The 14858-nt window shown below is 38.7% G+C and overlaps 2 protein-coding genes, 1 long non-coding RNA gene and 1 other non-coding gene across 4 annotated transcripts; 3 read left to right on the top strand and 1 right to left on the bottom strand.

The window, feature by feature from the left end:
• The first annotated feature begins 2990 nt into the window (after positions 1-2990).
• Positions 2991-3063, top strand: Trnav-uac (transfer RNA valine (anticodon UAC)). Its single transcript has one exon. It is a non-coding gene; the product is annotated as a tRNA-Val (tRNA).
• An 889-nt stretch (positions 3064-3952) lies between these two features.
• LOC106153924 (uncharacterized) lies at positions 3953-5677 on the top strand. The gene is made up of 2 exons (XR_001237469.2): positions 3953-4410; positions 5178-5677. It is a non-coding gene; the product is annotated as an uncharacterized LOC106153924 (long non-coding RNA).
• Positions 5678-8504: 2827 nt separating this feature from the next.
• On the top strand, positions 8505-11887 carry LOC106153931 (uncharacterized). The gene is made up of 4 exons (XM_013528081.3): positions 8505-8785; positions 9490-9586; positions 10033-10166; positions 10661-11887. Exons 1-4 carry the CDS (start codon positions 8528-8530, stop codon positions 10925-10927), a joined length of 756 nt encoding a protein of 251 aa, XP_013383535.2. The 5' UTR covers positions 8505-8527; the 3' UTR covers positions 10928-11887.
• LOC106153930 (matrilin-1-like) lies at positions 10953-14410 on the bottom strand. The gene is made up of 5 exons (XM_013528080.3): positions 14026-14410; positions 13376-13662; positions 12765-12936; positions 12298-12456; positions 10953-11641 (listed from the first exon to the last, which is right to left on the bottom strand). The coding sequence occupies exons 1-5, from the start codon at positions 14078-14080 to the stop codon at positions 11367-11369; spliced, it is 948 nt and encodes a 315-aa protein (XP_013383534.2). The 5' UTR covers positions 14081-14410; the 3' UTR covers positions 10953-11366.
• Positions 14411-14858: the final 448 nt, after the last annotated feature.

Here is a 14858-nt window from a genome sequence, read left to right as displayed (position 1 = left end):
TAAAACTAAAACCCGCCTGCTGTGAGCCGCGTTTGAACTCAAAGTACTCTTCCGTGTCACTGGTAAAGGCAAGATAAATCTGGGTATACAACAAACTCCCAATTTAAAAAAAGAAGTCAGCTCTGTGAGAATTCTTCCTGTCGGGTTCTCAGACACGTCTAAGTGCACCATGCTCGGGGACTAGGGTTGGGCGGTATGAAACAGGGCACCAGGATTATCGATTGCAATAGCAGATGTATCCATGTACGTCCAATCTGGTCTTCTCCCTGACAAGATAGAAAGTTTCCATTTGATTCACCATCTGCCAACGAAGCTTCCGTGGCTCCGTGGTAACTCCGTTTCCTTGTACGTGGGAAGACGTTTGTACGCGGGTTCGAGTCCCAGCTCGTTGAACGTAACTTTTTTTTCTCCTAGAAATAATCTGGAAAATTTGCTTTTGAGTACTATAAAAGGAAACGCGGACGTACGGAGGGTGGGCGGGTCAGTCACGGTGCAGTCGGTAGCGTGCATGGATGCAAAAAAAGACAATACAAGGCGTCACCAACCATGGTAACGAGAAGTCACGAGTTCGAATCCCGGATGAGGCACGTAAGCTCATCACGACAACGACCTTGCCCCTCGATCGGGCAGTCACCAGAACGAATGCGCCCTCTCGTGGGTCCTAGCAAATTACCTTTTGCACAATAAAACCATATACTTTTGATTGAGTGATCGATTTAGCAAAAGAACATATTAGCATAAAGTCTGCGTCGTCAACAATATTTCCTTTCTCTCCGCTTAAAGTTCCTTAAAATGGTGCTGACTTGGTCATTGATCTCTATCCTTTTCCAGCTACGCCACAGATCAAACTTGAATTGAGCTATAGCTTACCCCGCATGGGTCCTTGCCTGTCATGCTGCAATTTCATCAAAATGGGCTATTTTCCCGGTGGGATTATCAGAGGAAAAAAGTTTTATTTCTTATAAAAGTTGTGTCGCCTCTATTGCTTTAACGTTTTGTCTTTTTATGCACCCCTTCCTATCTTGGGTCCCTGTTTCTCAAGACTGTTCATATGTTCATAGAGTACCCGGGGCAACTCCAAAGTCACCATTGAATGAGTGAAGACTACTCAAATCTGAAAACGCCAAGGTGTGAACAGCTGTGGATCTCATCGAGCTCTATAACGTCAAAGGTGAAACCAAACGTTATCTCAGTGCAAAATAAAATGAAAATATAAACATCTGAATTCAGGTAACTAGGAACGTTCCGAGCGAAATAGCAATGAAACCGATCGAACTTGATTGATTCAGTAGCTTCATGTATAACACCACGTTCAGCAGAGAAAAAAATGACATCTTCTAGGCGGAATAATTTGACAAAAAAATGTTTTACTCGAAATTCGCATCGCCGCAATTGCTTGAATGGAAAACGCACCAGTTTTAGAACATTTGAACGTTTTTATTACGGTATCAGCTTCTTAAGGCCTCGCTAAAACTAAAACCCGCCTGCTGTGAGCCGCGTTTGAACTCAAAGTACTCTTCCGTGTCACTGGTAAAGGCAAGATAAATCTGGGTATACAACAAACTCCCAATTTAAAAAAAGAAGTCAGCTCTGTGAGAATTCTTCCTGTCGGGTTCTCAGACACGTCTAAGTGCACCATGCTCGGGGACTAGGGTTGGGCGGTATGAAACAGGGCACCAGGATTATCGATTGCAATAGCAGATGTATCCATGTACGTCCAATCTGGTCTTCTCCCTGACAAGATAGAAAGTTTCCATTTGATTCACCATCTGCCAACGAAGCTTCCGTGGTGCCGTGGTAACTCCGTTTCCTTGTGCGTGAGAAGACGTTTGTACGCGGGTTCGAGTCCCAGCTCGTTGAACGTAACTTTTTTTCTCCTAGAAATAATCTGGAAAATTTGCTTTTGAGTACTATAAAAGGAAACGCGGACGTACGGAGGGTGGGCGGGTCAGTCACGGTGCAGTCGGTAGCGTGCATGGATGCAAAAAAAGACAATACAAGGCGTCACCAACCATGGTAACGAGAAGTCACGAGTTCGAATCCCGGATGAGGCACGTAAGCTCATCACGACAACGACCTTGCCCCTCGATCGGGCAGTCACCAGAACGAATGCGCCCTCTCGTGGGTCCTAGCAAATTACCTTTTGCACAATAAAACCATATACTTTTGATTGAGTGATCGATTTAGCAAAAGAACATATTAGCATAAAGTCTGCGTCGTCAACAATATTTCCTTTCTCTCCGCTTAAAGTTCCTTAAAATGGTGCTGACGTGGTCATTGATCTCTATCCTTTTCCAGCTACGCCACAGATCAAACTTGAATTGAGCTATAGCTTACCCCGCATGGGGCCTTGCCTGTCATGCTGCAATTTCATCAAAATGGGCTATTTTCCCGGTGGGATTATCAGAGGAAAAAGTTTTATTTCTTATAAAAGTTGTGTCGCCTCTATTGCTTTTACGTTTTGTCTTTTTATGCACCCCTTCCTATTTTGGGTCCCTGTTTCTCAAGACTGTTCATATGTTCATAAAGTACCCGGGGCAATTCCAAAGTCACCATTGAATGAGTGAAGACTTCTCAAATCTGAAAACGCCAAGGTGTGAACAGCTGTGGATCTCATCGTGCTCTATAACGTCAAAGGTGAAACCAAACGTTATCTCAGTGCAAAATAAAATGAAAATATAAACATCTGAATTCAGGTAGCAGGGCAGCATGAGCGTCACACGGAGAATAGCAATATTATTGCTGTATGCTTTGATGGAAATACAATAGAATTTTTAAATAAAAAAAAAATTAGAATAATTCTTAGGTAATTCCAGGGGCGGGTCCAGAATTTTTTGAAGGGGGGGGGGTGTTTTAGGGATTGGCATGTGAATTGTATACTGGTTTTCGAAATCTGTTGAAAGCAGTATTTTGGACAATTGTTATATTTCTAAGAGTCGTTTTGTTGAATTGTTCAATTTGTTGCGCCCTAAAATTCTCTGTTAATAGACGGTTCTGTAGTGTAGTGGCGATCACGTCAGCTTTACACGCTGAAGGTCCCAGGTTCGAGACCTGGCAGAGCTAACGTTTTGGACAATTGCTACTCATGTCAGTCGAGCTTGGCAGTGTCGTTTATATACGTACGCACCTACCACAGTCATAGTTGATAAGCACTAAACTGTATGTCAAAAAAAAAGCAATTGAACAAATCAACTAATTATTGTAAAAAAATGTGTTTTCACCTAATCTGATTCCAGCCGAATATAACGATTCATAACTCTAACGAATGTCATTTCTTTTTTTCCATTCAGTTGGACAAGCGACCTTCACTTTGGACTAGATAAATACTCCCAGATTAGAATCCTACTTGAATGAGGTGTAAGCGCGAGGTCGGATTCAGAATTATTTGAAGGGGGGGGGGGTCGGGGCCTGCTGAAGGGCTTCGAAAATTATGATGTTTTGGAAGACCAAATGGTGGTATTTGACACGGTTTAGAACTTATTATGACTCAGCTAGTCAGAATTCTAATAACAAGAGGATTATTGGTGTGATTTTTTTTCAAAAACCGAAAGAGGGATCTAGACCCTTAAATCCGCCTCTGAAACGACTCCTTATTTACCTTGGCCCTCACTTGTTCACTCGTTATGCCAATGTAAAGCTCTGTTCAATAATTTTTTAGCATCATGAGGTTTATTTTTCTCTGCACATTAATTACACATTGCAAAGTTTATGTTTATCTCGTCTACCAATAGCAAGTGAATAGTGCTACGTAACGAACTCTTATTCACCGTCATTTAAATACCTCCTGGGTATAATTTCTTCTTTTGAAATGTCTAAACTTCCACACGACAAGGAGGATTGATGTTAACGTTTATAATTCCCCCCAGAAACACCTTGTGGTAACAACGGTAGCTAAAAAATCAGATGGATTTCACATTTTCAATGTATCTGTGAAAGAGGAAGGTTGAAGGTAGAAAAAAGAAACAGACAATGGATTTGCAGATAATTATTGGTACGCTTGTCAGTTTTTCTCCATTCAAGGTTAAAAAAAGAATTCATTCTATCTGCTGGGTTTACTGCGACATATGCCATATTCAAACAATAGAGCCAGGTTGAAATGGTGGTTTATAATGACAGTTTGAAAAGGTGTATCGATTAAGGTGTGAAAGAAATAAAAAGTGGTTTAATGACTGTTAGCAAAGGTGTGTCGATTAAGGTGTGAAAGAATAAAAAGTGTCAGTTAATTTATTCTCATTATTTAGATATAGACCACGTGTGCCATGACAAGTTGTGAGCATGCGCACACCAATTTTATTGATCATTTTAAACCCACTCCCTGCGATAAAGCGAGTCAGTTTAACAGTTTTGTTAGACAGAGGTCCAGCTAGGCGTATCTTCTTCTACCTGTTCCAAGGGGTTTTACCAGCTAAGGTAAATAGGCAGTTTTTTTTTTAATTGGTTGTCGGAGAGAGGGGGGTTACCCGTACATGTACAGGTGGGAGAATTACGACATTCATGTACATGATTAATGTAAAGAGAAGAAAACACTTGAATTTGCTGAATTTCTTATTTTGATTTTTATTGGAAAGAAGAAAATATTGATATGAATCGGATAAAAACAGAAATAGGTAGATGGATTGTTCTCACATATAGTGAGCGAACTCTTGTCAGTATCAGTATGCTACGTGATCTCGAATCCCCCATTTTTCTTAGCATGGAGGCGCAGAAATCTTTGAGGCGGCAAGTTGGCCCATGTCGAATTTTTTGTACGGATATTCCAAGCCTTGTCTGAAAATGTCTTTCTATTATTTACTCTGTGGGATTTGCATGATTGCGCTGGTTTGTACACCCTACCAACTCTCAGTTGGTTCGTGTTCTGCGTAGTTTAGATAATCACCTTGGAATATAACTGGGTGGTTTCTATTTCGAAATATTCAGATGAAAACAAATTCCAAGAATACGAGGTATATCCAAATATCAATATTCCAAGATGTAGGATTCATTGTTTTTATCTGAAACATACCTTTTGAAATAAAGTTGATTGAAATGATATCAAAACGGTTTTCTGAAGGGAAAAAATAGTTATTTTGAAAGAACAATCTTCATCGCTATTTACTTTTTCACATCTTATCTGTACCGCTTAGAAAAGCATGAAATGTACTTGTCCTGCTAACATTTTTAACCTTCCTCTTTCACAGAATCAGCCATGCAAAGGTCTTCACTATTCGCCCTGACAATCCTTCTGCTGACGGTGTACCAGCTCAGCATGTTGTGCACTGTGGCTGAGGCCTGTTCCATGGACTCGCAGACCAACAAATGCGTCGGCTCGTGTACCGGGGGTAAAGAATGTCAGATGGCCTCGGCTTCCTACTCCAACGGGCAGTGGACATACAGATGCGAGTGTATTTATGATTATTATTAACTGTCCTGAAACTTGTCGCTGAACCCGGGGACGTCCACGTCAGCAGTCTTATGGCTGAACCCTTTATAATCCGATATAACCCTGTCACATATGATGTAAACTGTATTATTTACCCCTTAGTTTTCACATATACTTGGAGAAAATAAACAGAACCATAATGTGAAATTCTGTCTGACTGAGAGACATCAGAATGATCCCGAACCCGGGGCTTTCAGTTCTCACGAAAGCTGCAATCAGTGTATCAGGTTTGACGTTAATAAATGGTACAAGCATAAATATTGTGTTCAGTATTTTTAAATCATATCCTCATTTATGAGGCATGATAAAGATTATCAGTGAATAAATAGTTTGGTCACCTAGATCAGTGCAGTTTGAGCAACTTTTGGGAAATGAACAGGTATGGAATAAGGATGACGACAGATGGCGCCAGATATAGTCTTGGTGCCATGTGCTCCGGTTAGCGTCTTGATCAGAACGCGCTCTCGTATAAAAATATACAGCCGGAACTTATCTTAATGACTTGTTGGCAACGCTATCAAAACAGATAATTTTGATCAGAACACGCTCTCGTATGAAAATACATGTATACAGATGAACTCATCTTATTGACTTGTTGGCAACATCATCAAAACAGAGAAAGTCTAACAAAAAGCATCAACAACGTTATAAGCAGATATCTTTTCTAGAAACTTTGGTTTTTCATGTACCCTGTGGGCAACCGGCTGTTTTTACTAGTTTGGAAAGGTTTTACCCCACGAACCACACCCCCCTCCCCTAGAAAAAAAAAGAAGGCTCCTGATGATTCGGAATGACCGTCCATTGAACAGCTGTCGAAGTGTCACCACCAGTTCCCGTGTTTCTTTCGATCAAAACCCCGATCACAATTTCCTGTATCATGTAATATTTCCTATAAAAATGAAACCATAATGACAGGAAGGTGCTCTTTGGGGGGCATTAACATAATTAATGCCTATATAATCACCCAGTTAGCGAGATGTAATTGGCATCATACACAAGAATAAATACTAATTTTTATCACTTTAGTGGAGTTATCACAGTTGTAACAATCGTGTAATATGCGATAATAAATGACAATATAGGCATTTTTGGGGGGTTTTGACGTTTTTATTACTGTCCAGGCCTTCCTAGGGCCCAAGCTTCAGAGCTTACGAAGGCATTATGGAGTACATTCGGGTGCTTGAGAGATGAAACTGGTATCACACACTTACATAAATGTCCATTAGAATAACTTACCAGAGTCATTTCCCCCCGCTCAGCTGTGTAATAAGCGATAATAATTAATAATAACGGGTTGAAATGAAAATGTTAAAGTTTTAACAACTGGTTGTGACTTAATAAGGCCGGAGTTGGGTATCCCGAGTGTCAGGACACTGTAAAGCTAGCTTGCTCACTATACCTTTTCATGTATTAGCTTTACAGTGCATATATATAGGTTATATATGAAATCAAGATCAAGCTGGCAATACCGAAATCTAGGACCCAGGATAGAGTTGGGCGCTTGCATCATAAACCTAATTGTCCCAGATATAACGGTTTTATTCTCCCCTAATCAAGCACGAATATAGGTATCACGTAGAAAACCTATTATGGTTTCCAATAACAATGTTTTTTTTTTTTATTTTAATAATTATCACGTAGATTGAGGATTCCAATTAACATTGTTGCAAGTTAAAATTCTTTTAATTAAAATTGCCAAGCGTCGGTGAAAAAATGTTATTTTAATACACAAACACACACAAACAAACAAAATGAACGCGATGCCAATTCAATTTTTGTTGCAACTTCATACACTGTACATAGCGCCCTCCATAGTCTCAATGATTGTCAAGTCTCTGAAATACAGAAACGAATAGTGCAGCTGATTTTAAGCTTAAATATACGGAATTTAGCTCAACAGAACAAAATAAAAAGAAAGAAAAAAGGAAAATGGCGTCAATTTTCCCACAGTCTACAAGTTTTCTTTCTTTTGCGTCTTTTCTGATGGTATGGCATAGAAATTTCATTTGTCTCTTTTTCTGAGTGTTTTCATTAGTGAGCGTTGTACTTCAGGCAGCTGTAACACTTCTTCCCTGGTCTCTATGCTGTCAAAAAAAAAAATTATATTATACAAAATTATATATATATATATGACAGCTGTCCTGTCCTATAACTTTATCCTGCTTTTGTTGAAAATGACCCATTTCCATTTAACTTACCATTTAACTTACCACAATTTTATTTTTTTCTTTTACTATGTTGTGCTAAATAGCTGGCTTATATCACGTATGCAGCAATTCTTTTTTTTTCCCCAAAATAAAAAGACAGAGTCGTGTGTATTACTATAGTTTGTTTTCAAAGCGACCAGCATTGAATTCTGCACCTCCATCCCGTACATAAATATTGAATGATATTTTGCAAAAAATGAAAATGACAGGATTATCATCTGAAGTCATTAAAAACAACGTATGGAAGGACAGAAACAATGTTTTTTTTTATTTTTGAAAGCGGTAAAATTATCAACATCAAAAGGACAAAATCATTTTTGTATTTCAAGCTGTAAAATAACAACATTAAAAGGCTAAACATCTGATCACTTCACTCGCTATTTTCATATTTTAATATTTTATTTAAAAAGCGTGACGCATAAGCTGGTAGAGGGTAGAAAGAAGTATATGCTCTCAATGAACAGATATAGGCCTATACAAGTAGTCCAACGTCTATCAGCAGACTTGGGGGGTGGGTGTGTGTGTGTGTGTGTGTGGGGGGGGGGGGGGGGGGGGGGGGGCAATTCCCGAATTGAACTTATATAAGGCGCAACTTTTAAGTTATTTTTGCCTGAAGGAGGATTAATTTGGTTTATAACTTGACATATCGACTTTATTTTAGTCGTATAAGAAACTTATAGAAGTGAAGAATAAAAGTCGCTTTAATCAGAACTTTTATAAAAGAGTATATAACGTTGAATTGTTGTACAAACAAACAGCATCTGATGTTTCTTTAAATATTGAAATATCATTAAACTGTTTCGTTTTGACTAGATTCTTGCTGAAAACGCCTTAATCTGATCAGCAACAACGTCGATCTGGTTAGCGATAAACAAACATTGAGTTGGGCTTGTCTTGGGATATGGTCATTTACAAGGTCGTTCGCTTCGGTTGCAGGGAAAAGAGTAATATAAGCATGCCAGTTCGCGTCTTGTTTCGAGGGCCTAAAATATTGTACGGCACCCACCTCTGGGGAGCCCTGGTCACCAAGACCGCAAGCCGACCTTTGATTCAGTTAATCCGGAGTATATCGAGTCACCCAATTAGTCGCTTCCCGGTGCCTGAACGCTCCAAGCTCCCCAAAGACATACAGGAGCAGATGGACGAAGTCGAAGAGAAGGTCAGTTGCTTTCCTTGTCACGGTTAAATACACCCTCTATCCTCCACTGAAGTTACGGCCTCTTTCTCTCTCTCTCTCTCTCTCTCTCTCTTGTCTTTAAGTTAAGTTTTCGGTCTGCGATACATGTAAGTGCACTATACCTAACAGCCTTCCCTATAATATCTTTCAGATCTCTACCTTCTCGACACTGGGGTCTCTGTAGTCTTTTCTTCACTTCTGTAACAGGCTAGACTTCAGAAACACTAGTGATCAGAAGTCTCTCTCTCTCCATCTGTCTCTCTCTCTCCCTCTCTCTCTCATATTTGCTAGAGTTTTACTGCTAAACTTTACCCCTTGGCAACCTGTGTGACTACTATTAATACTGTGATTATGTGAACCTGATTTAAATAGCACCCTCGTTCCCTAAACTAAAAACTAAAATTTATGTTTAAGTAAAAGTGTGTAGCTAATTTGGAATTTCAAAAACAAGAATATGACATTTTCATGGACTGCAAAGGAATGAGTGACTAATTAAAACAGGAAAGATTCATGACCTTGATGGAAAGGGAACATGCATCCAGGCATGGAAGTAGGCCTATATCATTTTATAATGAAAAAAAAACTGCAAAAAAGGCAGCTACCCCCTAGAGATGCATGTTAACAAATTCAAGGTCACACATTTTTCTAGGCTTTTGCTCTCAAGATCATCATTATGTGTTTTTCAGTCTGGTTTCCTTCCAAATGTGTTCAAGGCGCTGGCCTACAGACCAGATGAGTTCAGAGCTTTCTTCAGTTACTATGATGCAGTCATGAACAGAGAAGGTAATTGGTGATATCTACCTCTGATTATAAATAATTGATGATTTTTTACTTAAAAAAAAGGTAATTTAAAATGTTATTTATATTAAACTATATGATTGCCACTCAATTTTGTCTTATTCATAAATAAAATTCATTTTCATGTATTTTGAAAACAAAGACTGTTGCAAGTTACAGTGAATGTATGTAATTGCTTTATATCCATTGCATTTAGAATAATTTCTGTTAGTTAAATACAAGAAATTCCTCTTATGGCAGTTACATACTTAAAATACCAATTACCATCACGCGTGTGCACATGCATACACACACACACACACACGCAGTATAGGCCTAGAGCTTTTTATTTATTTCTTATTTAATTTCATTGATGATATTTAAAAGAATTGTGAATTCTGATTCAACATCCCATCTATTTACCAGCATCCTGTATTTAAGTATTATTTCAGGTTCAAAGTTAAGTAAAGCTGACAAAGAGATGATCATAGTGGCTACCAGTGCTGCCAATAACTGTCTGTACTGTGTGGTAGCACATGGGGCACTGCACAGAATATACTCCAAGAATCCTATACAGTCAGATCAGGTATGGTGTTAGTTGGTCCACCTCCCTCTCTCTCTCTCTCCCTCTTTCTCTATCTCAGAAGATTAGTAATATTTATTGTTATTATTATTTGGCAACAATAAGCATAAGCAGTTGGAATGTTGATAAAATAGAAGACTGTTACATGTATAAGATGAAAGGACAAGAAAGATGTGATAAGTTATAGTGAAAGTGTATAAATTGTTATGAAAGTTGATGGTGAAGCATACTCCCATTTTTTAAAAATTTTCTGGTACATGAAAGGATATTTAAAGGATTACTTCAATACTTAAAAACTGTCCTAAAATTATAACAAAATTTCTTTAAGCTTTTAAAGTTTCAGTGTATAATGGAAGATAATTAAAGCTAAAATGAGGGGCTGTCTAAAATTTTGGCATCATGTCCTTTTGGGCTTTCTGTGAGGAGTTTTTTATTTAATTTATTTTTATTTTTTTTAAGGTAAATAGTGGTTACACTTATTTATTTCACTGTTCTAGGTGGCTGTAAATTGGAGATGCTCGGACATTGATGACAGACAGAAGGCCATTTTGGGGTTTGCAATTGACGTTTGCCAAGCTCGACCAATCACAGAGCAGCACTTTGAGGAATTAGCCAATCATGGACTGTCTAAGGAAGATGCTTGGGATATTGGTTCAATTGCTGCTTTGTTTGCTTTGTCAAACAGAATGGCCCATGTGACTGCAATGAGGCCCAATGATGAGTTTTACCTGATGGGAAGAGTAAAGAAAGAGAAATCAAAGTAGAAGAAACTCTTAAAGACATTAAAAATTTAAAAAGTTTTTCTAAAATTTTATTTTCATATTGTTATATTTCTGCTGCATCCACATCACTGCACCAACCATATCCATACAGGATTCAGAAAACTGTTTGCACAGACTGGATATCTGTTTTAAAGTGAGGGGGATGTTTACTAGTATACAATAATGTTGGTTGTTATGGAATACAATACTAGTATATTCCATATTTGTGATAGGCACAAACATGTACTGTCCAGTAAGAAGTAAGAAAAAAAAAAGATATTTGTAAGAATGCATTTGTTAAATTTATATTAATATATCGTTTATGTAAAAAATGGTGATTGGTACTTGTGACAGAAACGCCACGTTGCACCTCATTCGTCATTGGGTCGTTATACAAGTATTTTTGACGAAAGAATTAATCATTTGTATCCTGTTCTCATGCTTAACCTGCACGAATGCCATACCGCTCCCAGAACCCGTCGAAGAATCTCGGAGATATCCGAATGGGTTCCAGACGGTGAAGCGTTTGCCCAGGTCTGCCGAGTGAGGAGGCAATGCCCAGGTGCCTGTATTGAGTGACTGCAGCTTGGGCGATGGCCTTGGCTTGTGCGTATGTCGGCGCTTCGTACACATGGTCCATCGTTGGCGATGACACCAGATCCTGGATCCGAGACAAAGAGACAGATCTGCCGATTGGACTTGCGTAGATTTCCACGCCTAGAATGCAATGGCGACATACTTTAATCTTGAGATAAAACAGTCAATTTTTATTGCATGGAATAATGATTAGAGCAAGAACGATAATTTTACTCTTAAAAGTGGCGCTTACTCAAAGCCTTTTGAAAAAAATATGTTTTGATTTTTAGCTCTAAAGAACATTCGATTTATTAAAAAAGGTTAAAATTATAATGAAAAACTGAAATTTTAAATCTAAAATTTTGTCATAAATAAAAACGTCTTCAATTTTTTTTTCACAATTAAATTATTGTAAAAAAGTATGAGAGAGAGAGAGTATGAAATATAATTCATTAGATTGTAAAGAAAGTAATCATTTTGCACCTGAAGGAAGATGCACCAGACTCGCAGACCCAAGTTTTCACAGCGGGTGGTACAGTTTTCTCTATCGCACTTATTTGACCGGTCCACGCATGTGTAACTACACAGCGAGGGTGTTACATCCCCAGCCAACCAAACCAGAATCAAACCGGTAAAGGTGCCACATCTAGTCAATATGAGTCACTTATACACTGCTAACTAACTAGCTAGACTATTATAAGTTGTCAGTCTCTCATACTGGAGCGGTACAGAAAACTGGACTACTCAATGTGTCTTTACCAGTCAATGCGAAAAGAGTCGCTTTGTACTGAACCTACCAGCCTTTTTGATATCCGTTGCCAGACGGACCGGATCGCCTCCGGAGTTAGCGTTACCGTCAGTAAGGATCCAAATCATTTTAGCGTTACCAGGCTTGCCTTTGTTATCCAGTTCCATTTTGGCCAGCTTCAGACCTTCTGCGGTGTTTGTAGAAACGCCTGAAAAAAAAGCGGAAAATAATAGAGCATAATGAGCTGAAAACTACCAATATAAAAGAAAGTGGAAAAGAAAAAGGAAAAGCCCCCCCTCCCCTAAAATTAAAAAAAAAAAGAGAGAGAGAGAGAGAAATGCCCATTTCCATTTAATCTGCACCCCTCCCTGTTTTATCTGTTTTTTTAATATGCATCTAGAAGAAAATAAAAGCAGAGAGCAAAACATCCATATTGTATGTATTTCATACCCTTTTAACTTTTTATAAATTGACCTATTTATCGTTTATTTTGTTTATATTACATGTAGCACTCACCATTGTCATACGGAATGCCACGAATGGCCTGTTTCACTTGCTCAGCATCTGTGTGGGTATCCAGCGAGAAATCCACCTTGGTTTTCGCTGCCTCTGAGAACCGAACAACTCCAATTCGAGGCTTTGAGGTGGAAGTTGCGCCAGCTTGACTGTAGATGAAGTTCACTATGGACTGTATAGAAGAAAACACAATATCTTAAATATTGATTCGTTCAGCTATCACTTAGTTCAAATATGTTATTATTCGTTCCTTGCGAATAGCACTTCACTTTAATGCAAGCAAATTAAGAAAATCTTTAGCGCTCGTTTTCGTTATTCGAAGTCGGTGTCACAAGAGCGAACGCATGAATTGATTCGAAAACGCCACCTCCACATTTGACTAGAGAGATCAGCACTCAAGTCAGTGGTTCAGTATTTTGTTTACATTTGTTGAATGTTGAATGTTTCCCATGATATAGTGAGGCAAATAACTGTATTGTCCACGCTCACCTCTGACACAGGCAAGGGAGTATTCATGCGGCGTGTGCAGTGCTTTAATCTTGACACTATATGTGACATATAATGACCACGTCAAATAAGTAGTACAAAATATAAAAGAAAAAATTACTCACTTCCATGAATGACTTTCCGATAGTGTAATTCGTTGAGCCAATGCTGGCGCTGCTATCCAGAACAAACATCAAATCTGGCATCACGGGCGCGGGCTTTGGGTCAGTTGCAGTCGAAACCACCCGAGACCCCAAGGTACCCCTCAACCGTACCCCTCCCCGCGACGAACTTCCCGTACTAAACAGTGGTGTTATTGATGCAAATTGAGTCTGCCGTATTGGGAATAACTTAGTCATGAACCCGCGCACCATGGCGGAGGCAACGTCGCTTGAAGACCGAAAAGTCGAGCCTGTAAAAATTAAAAAAAAAAAAAAAAAACAGCTTTTTGAAAGTGGAGGTTTTTCTGTCTGTAAATTTGAACATATTTTCATTATTGGAAGGCGAATGAAAAATAGATCGGTGGATCCTTCTCTTAGCGTATTCCAGTATCTATTTCATAATATTTCTTAAGCATGAGGCGGAATGATAGGATATCGACAACCAAGCTTGGAATAAACGCGTTACAAGTAATTCATAGTAATCTATACTTTTACGCAAATTGCTTATCCACAAATGCAATAGGAAAATAGCAGAATTTTTTTTTTCTATAAACGGCTCATCAAGTTCAAACACCTTTTGCAGATTTTTGCTTCATATATTTAAGTTAGCTTACCCTGTGTTGCTACAGCCACACAAAACAAAACCATCAGAAACGGAGCCAGCTTCATCTTTCAGACAGTCCAATTTCCCCCAAGATGAAATTTCTTAGTTGTTTCTTGCTAATAACAGTTTACCTTTGTACAGGCTAAATGTCAAAAACGGATGGACTCTACTGTAGCCTTAGTGAGGCAGCGAGCTGCATCCACGAGCAAGCATTCGCAGCGGTGTCTGAGCTACTAGTAAAGACACGAAGCTTCTTTTTATAGATTTCCAACCCGGATTCAGTCGACATGAGGAGAAATACAAATTATAAACATCTGCCAAATATCATGCACGTTAATCTTATTCTAAACAAACCTTGACCCGAATTTTTAAGTCGAAAAAGATGTTAATTTGTCACAGAGTTGAAAGTGCTGGGTACGTACTGTACGCTGGCAGAATTTCTTGGTATTCTCGTAGCTTGCGTCATTTAAATTGCTCATTTAAACAAAACGGGAAACAAGAAGGAAAAATAAATTGGATTTTATGGGCTGTTTTCCTGTTGTTTTCACTTCATTCCTTTACAAAGGATGTTTATGATAATATTTTAATTGCGATTTCTCGGCAATGCGTCACAGTTTATAGAAATAGGAAATTCCATAGGGCGAGGGGGGAAGGGAGGGGGGCACGAGGTTCCTCTCTCCTAAGACAATGCAAGAAAGCCTTAGTACATGTATCATGGACCGTTCTTTTAGCAGATAAAAAACTTCGGGCCGTTATTTCATTCTCCGTTAAAAAACTCCTTACATTACATATGTGAGTCCTGCAAGGTGGGGGTATTATGTTTGTGTGTTTGTGAAAAAAAGA

The sequence above is a fragment of the Lingula anatina genome, chromosome 4, assembly GCF_051362555.1.
Source record: "Lingula anatina isolate TDL-2025a chromosome 4, LinAna3.0, whole genome shotgun sequence".
In the NCBI taxonomy this organism is placed as follows: domain Eukaryota; kingdom Metazoa; phylum Brachiopoda; class Lingulata; order Lingulida; family Lingulidae; genus Lingula; species Lingula anatina.
The sequence above is the reverse complement of the archived record's forward strand: the minus strand, read 5'-3'. Positions and strand labels throughout refer to the sequence as shown.